This window comes from Zonotrichia leucophrys, unplaced genomic scaffold (genome assembly GCF_028769735.1).
Source record: "Zonotrichia leucophrys gambelii isolate GWCS_2022_RI unplaced genomic scaffold, RI_Zleu_2.0 Scaffold_433_42608, whole genome shotgun sequence".
NCBI classification, from domain to species: domain Eukaryota; kingdom Metazoa; phylum Chordata; class Aves; order Passeriformes; family Passerellidae; genus Zonotrichia; species Zonotrichia leucophrys.
Genome location: NW_026992638.1, coordinates 29,761 through 42,608, shown reverse-complemented (window position 1 = coordinate 42,608; position 12,848 = coordinate 29,761). Strand labels below are relative to the sequence as shown.

General features: G+C 50.4%; 1 protein-coding gene across 1 annotated transcript; it reads left to right on the top strand.

The window, feature by feature from the left end:
- Positions 1-72: 72 nt before the first annotated feature.
- Positions 73-11,377, top strand: LOC135441698 (proline-rich protein HaeIII subfamily 1-like; the record flags this gene model as incomplete). Its single annotated transcript, XM_064701245.1, has 7 exons — positions 73-181; positions 1,521-1,667; positions 2,369-2,429; positions 3,271-3,487; positions 4,988-5,107; positions 6,102-6,143; positions 11,083-11,377. Coding segments are annotated over 7 exons (752 nt in total), but the record flags the coding sequence as incomplete, so codon positions are not given.
- Between the last annotated feature and the right edge of the window lie 1,471 nt (positions 11,378-12,848).

The following is a 12,848-nucleotide window of genomic DNA, read 5'->3' as shown; positions in this document are numbered from 1 at the left end:
CCAAAATAATGGGATTTTGGGACTAAAAATATGGGATTTTGGGGATAAAAATAGGTGGGGTTTTGGGAAAAGGAAATGGGATTTTGGGAAGGGAACGGATCGACCGCGAGCGGCTGCAGCGGCACCGCGACCACCGCGGGGCCTGGAGGAGGGAGTGGGACGCCCAGAAACCCGAGCACTTGTGGGTGCCAGAAAAACAGGGAAAAAACCAAAAATTTGGGAAAATGGTTTAGCAAAAAAGATTTAGGCAAATGGATTTTTAGGCCAAAAAATGGGATTTTAAAAATGGATTGGACCAAAAAATGGGATTTTGGATAAAAAAGATTTAAAAAATGGGATTTTTAGAGAAAAAGGGATTTGAGAAAATGGGATTTGGACTAAAAAGGATTGGAAAAATGGGATTTTTATGCAAAAAAATTCTGGATTTTGGACAAAAAATGGGATTTTAGACTAAAAAAGAATGGGGATTTTGTGAGAAAAAGGATTTTTGAAAAAAAATGGGATTTTGAGGGAAAAAATGGATTTTTAGGCAAAAAAATGGGATTTTGGAGGAAAAAATGGATTTTGGACAAAGGATAAAATGGGATTTTTGGACTATAAAAATGGGATTTTCAAAGGGAAAAAAATATTATTTTCAGAAGGAAAAAAAAAGGGATTTTTGGGAAAAAATTGGGATGTTTTGGAAAAAAAATTGGGATTTTTAGACCAATGTATGGGATTTTTGGAAGAAAACAATGGGATTTGGGGTCAAGAGAAATGGGATTTTGGAAAGAAAAGGATTTGGTTGATTTTGGGTTAAAATTGAAATCAGGTGAATTTTTGGGAAAATTGGGTTTCAGGTGAATTTGGTTAAATCTGGGTAATTTTTGAATTTGTGAATTTTGGAATGAATTATTTTGGTATTTTCAGATAAAATTTTTGGGTTAAATTGGAGTTTTGGGGTAATTTTGGGTTTGGCTAATTTTGAGTGAATTTTGGGTAATTTTGGAGTTTGGGTAAATTTTGTGGTTATTAGGTGAATTTGTAATTTTGGGTTTGGGTAATTTTGGGTATTAATGATTTTGGGTAATTTTGAGGTTTGGGGTGAATTTTGAGGTGAATTTTCGGGTTATGATTTTTGGGTTAATTTTGGGGTTTTGGGGCTAATTTTGGGTGTTTGGGTTCAATTTTGAGGTGTTTTGGGTCAATTTTGGGTTTGGGGAAATTTTGGGTTGGTTTATTTTAGGTGAATTTTGGGGTGAATTTTGGGGGTTATTTTCAGGTGAATTTTGGGTTAAATTTTGGAGGTTTTGGGGTAAATTTTGGGGGTTTGGGGCTGAATTTTGAGGTGAATTTCGGGTTCAATTTTGAGGTTTTTGGGGTGAATTTTGGGGGTTTGGGGCTGAATTTTGAGGTGAATTTTGGGTTCAATTTTGGAGTTTTTGGGGTAAATTTTGGGGGTTTTTGGCTGAATTTTGAGGTGAATTTCGGGTTCAATTTTGGGGTTTTTGGGGTCCCACCGTGCCTTTCCCCCCCCTCAGGTTCTCGGAGGTCCCGGAGGACCCGGATGTGGGAGGGGCCCCGCCAGGCCCCGCCCCTCCCCCCCCCACCCTGGCCGAGTTCCTGCCCCTCCCCCACCGCGCGCGCAGGAGGCGGGGCCGCCAGAGGGGGGAGGGGCGGCCCTACAGGTGAGGGGGAGGGGCGGGAATTTGGGGCATTTTTGGGGATTTAAATTTTTGGGAATTTTGGGAAATTTTGGGGGGATTTTGGTTTTTTTGGGGGGATTTTTTGGGGAGATTTCGGTGTTTTGGGGCAGATTTTTGTGGGATTTTTTTGTTGATTTGAGGGTAATTTCGGTTTTTTTGGCTGGAATTTTTGGTGAATTTTAGGGGATTTTGATTTTTGTGGGGAATTTTGGGATTCGGGGGGATTATGTAAATTTTTTTGGGGATTTTAAAGGGAATTTTTGTGGGGAATTTTGGGATTCGGGGGGATTTTGTAGATTTTTATTGGGGATTTTAAAGGGAATTTTTGTGGGGATTTTTTGGTGACATTTGGGGGGATTTGGGGTTTTTTTAAAGGGGGGAATTTTTTTTGATTTTTGGGGGATTTTTAGTGGGATTTGGGAGATTTTGGGGGGAGAATTTGGGGGCATTTTTGGAGGGGATTTTTTGGGATTTTGATGCAATTATTGTGGATTTTAGGGGGATTTGGGGGCACATTTTGATTTTTGGAGGGGGAAATTGGGGGATTTTGGGGATGGGCAATCCCCTCTTCCTTCCCTTTTCCCAGAAATTTTGGGCTGAATTCCCATTTTCTACGGGATTTTTTTGGGATTTCCCCATTTTTGCCCGAAATTCCCAAATTTCTCCCCAAATTCCTTTTGCAGTTTCCACGACGATCGCTGGGAGCCGCAGCCAGAGCCGAACCCGGAGCCTGAGAGCCCCCAGGTGACCCCAAAATTTGGGAATTCCCGGAATTTTGGGATTTTGGGGACCCCCAGAATTTGGGGATCCCCTGGGATTTTGGGATTTTTGGGATTTGTCATTTTTGGATTTGGATTTTTGGACTTGGTGAGTTGGGATTTTGAATTTGGGACTCCCCAGAATTTTGGGATCCACCCCCCCCAAGGATTTTGGGGACCCCCTGGAATTTTGGGAGTTGGGATTTGGGATTTAAGGACCCTCCAGAATTTTAGGATTTGGGAGTTGGGAATTTTGGACCCCCCAGAATTTTGGGAATTTGAGATTTTTGGGATCCCCAGAATTCTGGGATTTGGGAAATCAGGTATTTTGTGATTTTTAAAATTTGGGATTTTGAAATTTTGGGACCTCCCAGAATTTTTGGGATTTCCCTTGGAATTTTGGGATTCGGAATTTTCGGATTTTGGAATTGTAGGAATTTGGGAATTGTGGGAATTTTGGGAATTTTGATAATTTGGGGGTTTTTGGATTTGTGAATTTTGGTAATTTGTGATTTGGGAATTGTGGGAATTTTGGGAATTTTGATAATTTGGGGGTTTTTGGATTTGGGAATTTTGGTAATTTGTGATTTGGGAATTGTGGGAATTTTGGGAATTTTGATAATTTGGGGGTTTTTGGATTTGGGAATTTTGGTAATTTGTGATTTGGGAATTGTGGGAATTTTGGGAATTTTGATAATTTGGGGGTTTTTGGATTTGTGAATTTTGGTAATTTGTGATTTGGGAATTTTGGGGAATTTTTGGAATTTGTGAATTTTGTTAATTTGTGATTTCCCCCCCTTCCCCCCCCGGATCCCGTTTTTCCCCAGGTCCCAGAGAAGGTTCCGGAAGGCACCATTGCCGTCCCGGGGGGGGTCCCGGGGGGCTCCCAGGAGGACTCGGATCAGTGGGAGGATCTGAGCGGGGGGGACGAGGACGAGGAGGAGGAGGAGGAGGAGGAGGAGGAAGGGCAGGAGGGCCCCGAGCACAAACCAGTTCAGACCAGTGAGAACCAGCGCGAACCAGTCCAGACCAGTGAGCCCCCCGGTACGGACCAGTGCGAACCAGTAACGCCCAGTTTAAACCAGTGACCCCCCCCCCATGATATGGCCCAGTCCAAACCAGTGACCCCCCCAGTTCAAACCAGTAACTCCCAGTTCAAACCAGTGACCCCCAGTGAGCCCCTGGTATGAACCACCGTAACTCCCATTCAAACCAGTACCCCCCATAACCAGTTCAAACAGTAACTCCAGTTCAAACCAGTGACCCCAGTTCAACCGTAACCAGTTCAACCAGTTCTCCCAGTTCAACCAGTGACTCCAGTTAAACCAGTAACGCCCAGTTCAAACCAGTGACCCCCCCAGTTCAAACCAGTAACTCCCCCCAGTTCGAACCAGTAACTCCCAGTTCAAACCAGTAACTCCCAATTCAAACCAGTGACTCCCAGTTTAAACCAGTAACTCCCAGTTCAAACCAGTAACTCCCCCCAGTTCAAACCAGTAACTCCCAGTTTAAACCAGTGACCCCCAGTTCAAACCAGTAACTCCCAGTTCAAACCAGTAACTCCCAGTTCAAACCAGTACCCCCAGTTTAAACCAGTAACTCCCAGTTCAAACCAGTGACCCCCCAGTTCAAACCAGTAACTCCCAGTTCAAACCAGTGACCCCCCAGTATGCCAGTCAAACCAGTGACCCCCCCAGTTCAAACCAGTGACTCCCAGTTCAAACCAGTACTCCCAGTTCAAAACCAGTAACTCCCAGTTAAACCAGTACCCCCAGTTCAAACCAGTAACCCCCAGTTCAAACCAGTAACTCCCAGTTTAAACCAGTGACCCCTAGTTCAAACCAGTAACTCCCAGTTCAAACCAGTAACTCCCAGTTCTAACCAGTGACCCCCAGTTCAAACCAGTGACTCCCAGTTCAAACCAGTGACCCCCAGTGAGCCCCCTGGTACGAACCAGTTTGAACCAGTAACTCCCAGTTTAAACCAGTAACCCCAGTTCAAACCAGTGACCCCCCCCCGATATGGCCCAGTCCAAACCAGTGACCCCCCCAGTTCAAACCAGTCTCTCCCAGTTCAAACCAGTAACTCCCAGTTCAAACCAGTGACCCCCCCAGTTTAAACCAGTGACCTCCAGTTTAAACCAGTCTCTCCCAGTTCAAACCAGTAACACCCAGTGACCATCCCAGTTCACACCAGTGACCATCCCAGTTCAAACCAGTCTCTCCCAGTTCAAACCAGTCCACACCAGTCTCTCCCAGTTCAAACCAGTCCACACCAGTAACCCCCGGTCTGTCCCAGTTCAAACCAGTCCAAACCAGTCCACACCAGTAACCCCCGGTCTCTCCCAGTTCAAACCAGTCCAAACCAGTAACCCCCGGTCTCTCCCAGTTCAAACCAGTCCAAACCAGTAACCCCCGGTCTCTCCCAGTCCAAACCAGTAACCCCCAGTCTCTCCCAGTCCACACCAGTAACCCACAGTCTCTCCCAGTCCATCCCAGTTCAAACCAGTCCAAACCAGTAACCCCCGGTCTCTCTCTCCCCCAGGGCCGCCCCCCCCCGCCCCTCCCCCAGCCCAGGGCGGGGTCCCGGAGCCGCCCCTCCCCCCCCCGAGCCCCTGCCGGAGCCCCCCGGAGACCCCGGAGCCAAACGGGACCCCCCCCGACGGTACTGGGGATACTGGGAGGGACTGGGAGGGAACTGGGAGGGACTGGGACAAACTGGGATGGACTGGGAGGGAACTGGGGGGGTCTGGGATATACTGGGATGGACTGGGATGGGGATTTGGGTTACTGGGAGGATACTGGGATGGACTGGGACGGACTGGGAATGGATTGGGAGGGAACTGGGATAAACTGGGATGGACTGGGAGCGACTGGGATGGGGATTTGGGTTACTGGGAGGGACTGGGAGCATACTGGGACAAACTGGGAAGGGACTGGGATAAACAGGGGGGGGAACTGGGAGGGACTGGGAGGGGATTGGGGGGAACTGGAATAAACTGGGACAAACTGGGGGAAACTGGGATGGGACTGGGAGGGGCTGGGATTGAACTGGGACAAACTGGGAGGGAACTGGGGGGATACTGGGAGGGACTGGGAGGGGATTGGGGGGAACTGGGAGAGACTGGGATTGAACTGGGATGGACTGGGAGGGGATTGGCGGGCACTGGGATAAACTGGGAAGGGAACTGGGACAAACTGGGAGGGAACTGGGAGGACTGGGAGGGGACTGGAGGTTACTGGGATAAACTGGGAGGGGACTGGGGGGAACTGGGAGGGGATTGGCGGGCACTGGGATAAACTGGGGGGAACTGGGACAAACTGGGATGGACTGGGAGGGATTGGGAGGGGACTGGGGGTTACTGGGATAAACTGGGAGGGGACTGGGATAAACTGGGATGGACTGGGAGGGAACTGGGAGGGGATTGGGGGGAACTGGGAGGGGATTGGGGGTTACTGGTTTGTACTGGGAGGGTCACTGGGGGGGTTTAACTGGTTTAGACTGGTCTGGACTGCTTGAATTGGTCTATACTGGTTTATACTGGTCCATACTGGTTTATACTGGTTTATACTGGTCCATACTGGTTTATACTGGTCCATACTGGTTTATACTGGTTTATACTGGTCTATACTGGTTTATACTGGTGCCGTTCCCACAGGGCCGGGGGTGGAGATCTCGGATTTCCAGAGGGTTCGTTTCCGTAAGAGCTCCCCTCCCCCACACTGACCCGAAACCCCCAAAATTCACCCCAAAATCAACTCAAAAATCCCAAAATTCACCCCAAAAATCCCAAACCCCCAAAAACCTCAAATCCCCCAAAAACCCCAAAATTCACCCCAAAAATCCCCTCAAAAACCCCAAAATTCACACAAAAAATCCCCTTTAAAAACCCGAAAATTCACCCCCAAAAACCCGAAAATTCACCCCAAAAATCCCAAATCCCCCAAGAACCTCAAATCCCCCCAAAATGCCCAAAATTCACACAAAAAAATCCCCAAAATTCACACAAAAAATCACCCCAAAAGCAGCTCTGTGACCCCTCAAAAACCCAAAATTCACCCCAAAAATCACCCTAAAAGCAGCTCTGGGACCCCCAAAATCCCCCCAAAAATCCCTAAATTCACCCCAAAATCCCCCCCAGAAACCCCAAAATTCACCCCAAAACCAGCTCTGGGACCCCCAAAAATCCCAAAATTTACCCCAAAACCACCCCTGGAACCCCCCCAAAAAAACCCCAAAATTGCCCTGGGACCCCAAAACTCACCCCAAAAACCCCAAAATGACCTCTGGGACCCCAAAAAACCCCAAAATCACCCTAAAACCACCCTGGGACCCCAAAAAATCCCCCCAAGAATCCCAAACCCTCCCAAATTCACCCCTGAGACCCCAAAAATCTCCTTGGGACCCCCCAAAAAAACCCCAAATCCCCCCAAAAACACATCTGGGACCCCCAAAAAACCCCCAAATCCCCCCCCAAAAAACCCCAAATTCCCCCAAAAACACATCTGGGACCCCCAAAAAACCCCAAAATCCCCCCAAAAAAACCCAAATTCCCCTAAAAACACATCTGGGACCCCCAATAAACCCCCAAATCCCCCCAAAAACACATCTGGGACCCCCAAAAAAACCCCAAATCCCCCCCAAGAATCCCAAACTCGGCCCCAGGACCCCCAAAAATCCCCTCGGGACCCCTAAAAAACACCAAATTTACCCCAAAAATTCAAAAATTCTCCCCAGAATTCCACTGGAGAGGCCTCCAGGATCCCCCGGTTCCCAATTTGGGGTCACCTGGGCACACCTGGGCACACCTGGCACAGCTGGGCACACCTGGGCACTGCTGCTTGGCTCTGGGGTTGATTTTTGGGGTCTTTTTTGGGGGTTCTTTGGGGTCTGTCGCTGCCTGGAGCTGCTGCACTGACTCACCTGGGCACACCTGGGCACACCTGGGCACACCTGGGCACAGCTGCTTTGCTCTGGGGTGGATTTTTGGGGGTTTTTGGGGTTTTTTTGGGGTCTCTGAAGAACTTTTGGGGATTCTTTGGGGTCTGTCGCTGCCTGGAGCTGCTGCACTGACTCACCTGGGCACACCTGGGCATTGCTGAACTCACCTGGGCACAGCTGGAAGGTGCTGCTTTGCTCTGGGGTGGACTTTTGGGGGGGTTTCAGGGTTTTTTTGGGGTTCCTTGGGGATGTTTTGGGGCTGTCGCTGCTGGATTGACTCACCTGGGCACACCTGGCACACCTGGGCACACCTGGGCACAGCTGCTTTGCTCTGGGGTGGATTTTTGGGGTCTCTGAAGGATTTTGGGGGATCTTTTGCGGCTGTCGCTGCCTGGAGCTGCTGCACTGGCACACCTGGGCACAGCTGGGCATGCCTGGCACACCTGGGCATTGCTGGACTCACCTGGGCACACCTGGGGTGGATTTTTGGGGTCTCTGAAGAACTTTTGGGGGTTCTTTCTGGTCTGTCGCTGCCTGGAGCTGCTGCACTGACTCACCTGGGCACACCTGGGCACCCCTGGCACACCTGGGCACACCTGGGCACTGCTGAACTCACCTGGGCACACCTGGGAGCTGCTGCTTTGCTCTGGGGTGGATTTTGGGGGTATTTTTGGGGTCTCTGAAGAACTTTTGGGGGTTCTTTGGGGTCTGGAGCTGCTGCACTGACTCACCTGGGCACTGCTGAACTCACCTGGGCACACCTGGGCACTGCTGCTTGGCTCTGGGGTGGATTTTTGGGGTCTCTGAGGGATTTTGGGGGATCTTTTGGGGCTGTCGCTGCCTGGAGCTGCTGCACTGACTCACCTGGGCACACCTGGGCACACCTGGGCACTGCTGAACTCACCTGGGCACATCTGCTTTGCTTTGGGCTGGATTTTTGGGATTTTTTTGGGTCTCTGGAGGAGCTTTTGGGGCTGGAGCTGCTGCACTGGCACACCTGGCACACCTGGGCACACCTGGGCACCACTGCTTGGCTCTGGGGTTGATTCTTGGGGGTATTTTTGGGGTCTCTGAGGGATTTTGGGGGTTCTTTGGGGTCTGTCGCTGCCTGGAGCTGCTGCACGGGCACACCTGGGCACACCTGGGCACACCTGGGCACTGCTGAACTCACCTGGGCACTGCTGCTTGGCTCTGGGGTGGATTTTTGGGGTCTCTGAGGGATTTTGGGGGATCTTTCTGGTCTGTTGTTGCCTGGAGCTGCTGCACTGACTCACCTGGGCACACCTGGGCACACCTGGGCACACCTGGGCACACCTGGGCACACCTGAACTCACCTGGCTGCTGCCGCTGCTGCTGCTGCTGCATTAAACTCATCCCTGAGAGACCCCGGGAGTGGTTTTGGGGTTTGGGGGGGCCCCAAAATTCACCTGGGGGGGGGCCCTGAACTGACTTGGGAACCCCAAACTCACCTGGGGAACCCCAAAATCATCTGGGGGTCCCCAAAACTCACCTGGGGGTCCCAAAATCATCTGAGGGTCCCAAAAACCCTCCTGAGGGGCACCTGGGGAACCCCAAAATCACCTGGGGAACCCCAAAATCACCTGGGGGGCCCCAAATCTCACCTGGGGAACCCCAAATCTCACCTGGGGAGCCCCAAAATTCACCTGGAGAACCCCAAAATCACCTGGGGGGACCCAAAACTCATCTGGGGGGGCCCCAAAATTCACCTGGGGGGGACCCTAAACTGACTTGGGAACCTCAGAACTCACCTGGGGGTCCCAAAATTCACCTGGGGAACCCCAAAATCGTCTTGGGGTCCCAAAACCATCTGGGGGTCCCCAAACTCACCTGGGGGGGTCCAAAAATTCACCTGGGGGGTCCCAAAATCATTGGAGGGGTCCCAAATCTGTCCCGGGGACCCAAAATTCACCGGAGGGATCCCAAAACCCACCTGGGGGACCCCAAAATCACCTGAGGGAGCACCTGAGGAACCCCAAAAATCACCTGGGGAGCCCCAAACTCACCTGAGGGTCCCAAAAATTCACCCGGGGGGACCCCAAAATCACCTGGGAGACCCCAAACTCACCTGGGAACCCCAAAATCACCTGAGGGGGGGACTTGGGGGTCCCAAAAATTCACTTGGGGACCCCAAAATCACCTGAGGGTGGCACCCGGGGTCACCCTAAACTCACCTGGGGGGTCCCCAAATTTACCTGGGGGTCCCAAAACCTCACCTGGTGTGACCCCAAAACTCACTCAGGGAGCCCCAAAATCGCCTGGGAGGGGTCCCCAAATTTACCTGAGGGTAAATTTGGGGTAAATTTTGGGGTCCCCAGGTGATTTGGGGACCCCAACATCATCTGGGTGGGGGGGACCCCAAAATCTCACCTGGGGACCCCAAAATCACCTGAGAGGGCACCTGGGGTCACCCAGGGTCACCCTAAACTCACCCGGGGGACCCCAAACTCACCTGAGGGTTTTGGGGGGATTTGGGATTTTTTTGGGGGGGAGGGATTTGGGATTTTTTGGGGGGATTTGGGGATTTTTTTGGGGTGGATTTGGATTTGTTGGGGGTTTGGGGATGTTTTTTTGGGGGTTGGATTTTGGGATTTATTTTGGGGTTTGGGGATTTTTTGGGGTTTGGGGATTTTTTGGGTGTGGATTTGAGGTTTTTTTGGGGTTTGGGGATTCTGGGTAGATTTGGGATTTTGTGGGGGCTTTGAGATTTCTGGGTGGATTTGGGTTTTTTTGGGGTGGATTTGGGATTTTGGGGAGGGTTTGGGGATTTTTTGGGGGTGGATTTGGGATTTTTTGGGGTTTGGGGATTCGGGGTGGATTTGGGATTTTTGGGGATTTTTTGGGGTGGATTTGGGATTTTTTGGGGTTTGGGGATTCAGGGTGGATTTGGGATTTTTGGGGATTTTTTTGGGGTGGATTTGGGATTTTTTGGGGTTTGGGGATTCGGGGTGGATTTGGGATTTTTGGGGATTTTTTGTGGGGAATTTGGGATTTTTTGGGGTTTGGGGATTCTGGGTGGATTTGGGATTTTTGGGGATTTTTTGGGGTGGATTTGGGATTTTTTGGTGTTTAGGAATTCTGGGTGGATTTGGGATTTTTGGGGGTGGATTTGGGATTTTGGGGGTGGTTTGGGGATTTTTTGGGGTGGATTTGGGATTTTTTGGGGTTTGGGGATTTTTTGGGGTGGATTTGGGGATTTTTGGGGATTTTTTTGGGGTGGATTTGGGGTTTTTGGGGATTTTTTTGGGGTGGATTTGGGGTTTTTTGGTGTTCAGGGATATTGGGTGGATTTGGGATTTTTGGGGATTTTTTGGGGTGGAATTTTGGGATATTTTGGGATTTGGGGATTCTGGGTGGATTTGGGATTTTGGGGGGGCTTTGGGGTGGATTTGGGATTTTTGGGGATTTTTTGGGGTGGATTTGGGATTTTGGGGGGTTTGGGGATTCTGGGTGGATTTGAGATTTTTTGGGGTTTGGGGATTCTGGGTAGATTTGGGATTTTGGGGGGGGTTTGGGGATTCTGGGTGGATTTGGGATTTTTGGGGATTTTTTTGGGGTGGATTTGGGATTTTTTGGGGTTTGGGGATTCTGGGTGGATTTGGGATTTTTGGGGATTTTTTGGGGTGGATTTGGGATTTTTTGGGGTCTCTCCATCCCCTTTTTTTTCTCTCCCCCCACAGGAGAACCCAGCGACCCCCCCAGGTGTGACGGGGGGGGGACCCCAAATCCCACCTGAGCCCCCCCAGGTGTGACCGGGACCCCAAAAAATCCCAAATTTCATCGGGGGGGACCCCAAAAACCCCAAAATTTCACCCGGAAGGGGACCCCAAAAATCCCAAATTTCACCTGGGAGGGGACCCCAAAAATCCCAAATTTCACATGGGGAGGGGGGGGGTCCCCAAATTTCCCCCCGAAGGGATTTTGGGGTCCCCCCTCCCCAAATTTTGTCTTTGTTGAATAAAAGTTCCAAAAATCTTCTGGTTTTGTCCTTGATTTTGGGGGGTCCTCATTAATTTTGGGGTCCCCCCCGAGCTCTTTTTACCCCAAAAACCTCAAATTTGGGAGCAGTTCCTCAAAAAAAAGAAACCCCAAAATTTGGGGGCAGTTCATCCAAAAAAACCCAAATTTGGGGGCGGTTCCTCAAAGCCAAATTCTGAGGCTTTCTCCTCAAAAAAAACCCCCAATTTTTGATGTTTTCCCCCCAAAAAAACCCGAAATTTTAAGGTGGGGCTGTCCCCAGCTTCCCCCCAAAATTTTTGGGGTTCCCGGTGAGGTTTTCACCCCAAAACCCCCCAAATTTTGAGGCAGTTTCTCCAAAATAAAACCCCAATTATGGAGCATTTTTCCTCCATAAAAACCCCAAATTTTATGGATTTTCCCCCCAAAAACCCCGAATTTTTTGGTGGGGGTGTCCCCAACTTCCCCCAAAATTTTTGGGGTGTCCCCGCCCCCCCCCGGCCCCTCCCCCCCCCCGTTTTTGGGATTTCCTGCCCCCCCCGCGTTTATTTCCCCTTCTGAAACCGCGGCGGCCGCTCCAGGTGAGGGGGGGGCAGCGAATTTGGGGGGTCCCGGGGGGGTTTTGGGGACCCCTCCCAGTTCAGACCAGTTTGGGGGGTCCCCGCCTCATTTTTGGGGGGATTTCTGCCCAAATTTTGCGGTTTTGGGGCTTTTTTTGGGCTCTTTATTCCCATTTTTGGGGGAGTTTTTGGGGGGGTTTTGTTCTCCCGGGGGGGTTTTGGGGACCCCTCCCCCTGCAGGGCAATTTTGGGGGGGGTCTCAACCCAAAATTTGGAGTTTCTGCCTCGTTTTTTGGGGTTTTTTTGGGCTCTTTATTCCCATTTTTGGGCTCTTTATTCCCATTTTTTTGGGGGAGTTTTTTGGGGGGGTTTTGTTCTCCCGGGGGGGTTTTGGGGACCCCTCCCAGTTCAGACCAGTTTGGGGGGTCCTCGCCTCATTTTTGGGGGGGTCTCAACCGGAATTTTGGAGTTTCTGCCTCGTTATGGGCTCTTTATTCCCATTTTTGAGCTCTTTATTCCCATTTTTGGGGTTTTTATTCACATTTTTGGGGGGGTTTTTGTTCTCTCGGGGGGTTTTTGGGGACCCCTCCCCTGCAGGCCAATTTTGGGGGGTCCCCGCCTCATTTTTAGGGGGGTCTCAACCCGAATTTTGGGGTTTCTGCCTCGTTTTTTGGGGTTTTTTGGGCTCCTTATTCCCATTTTTGGGGTTTTTATTCCCATTTTTGGACTCTTCATTCCCATTTTTTTGGGGGAAATTTTGGGGGGGTTTTGTTCTCTCGGGTGGGTTTTGGGGACCCCTCCCAGTTCAGACCAGTTTGGGGGTCTCAGCCTCATTTTTGGGGTCTCCGGCTTCATTTTTTGGGGTTCCCAAACCCAATTTTGGGCCATTTCCAGCCCCATTTTTGGGGTTCTCCAACCCAATTTTTGGT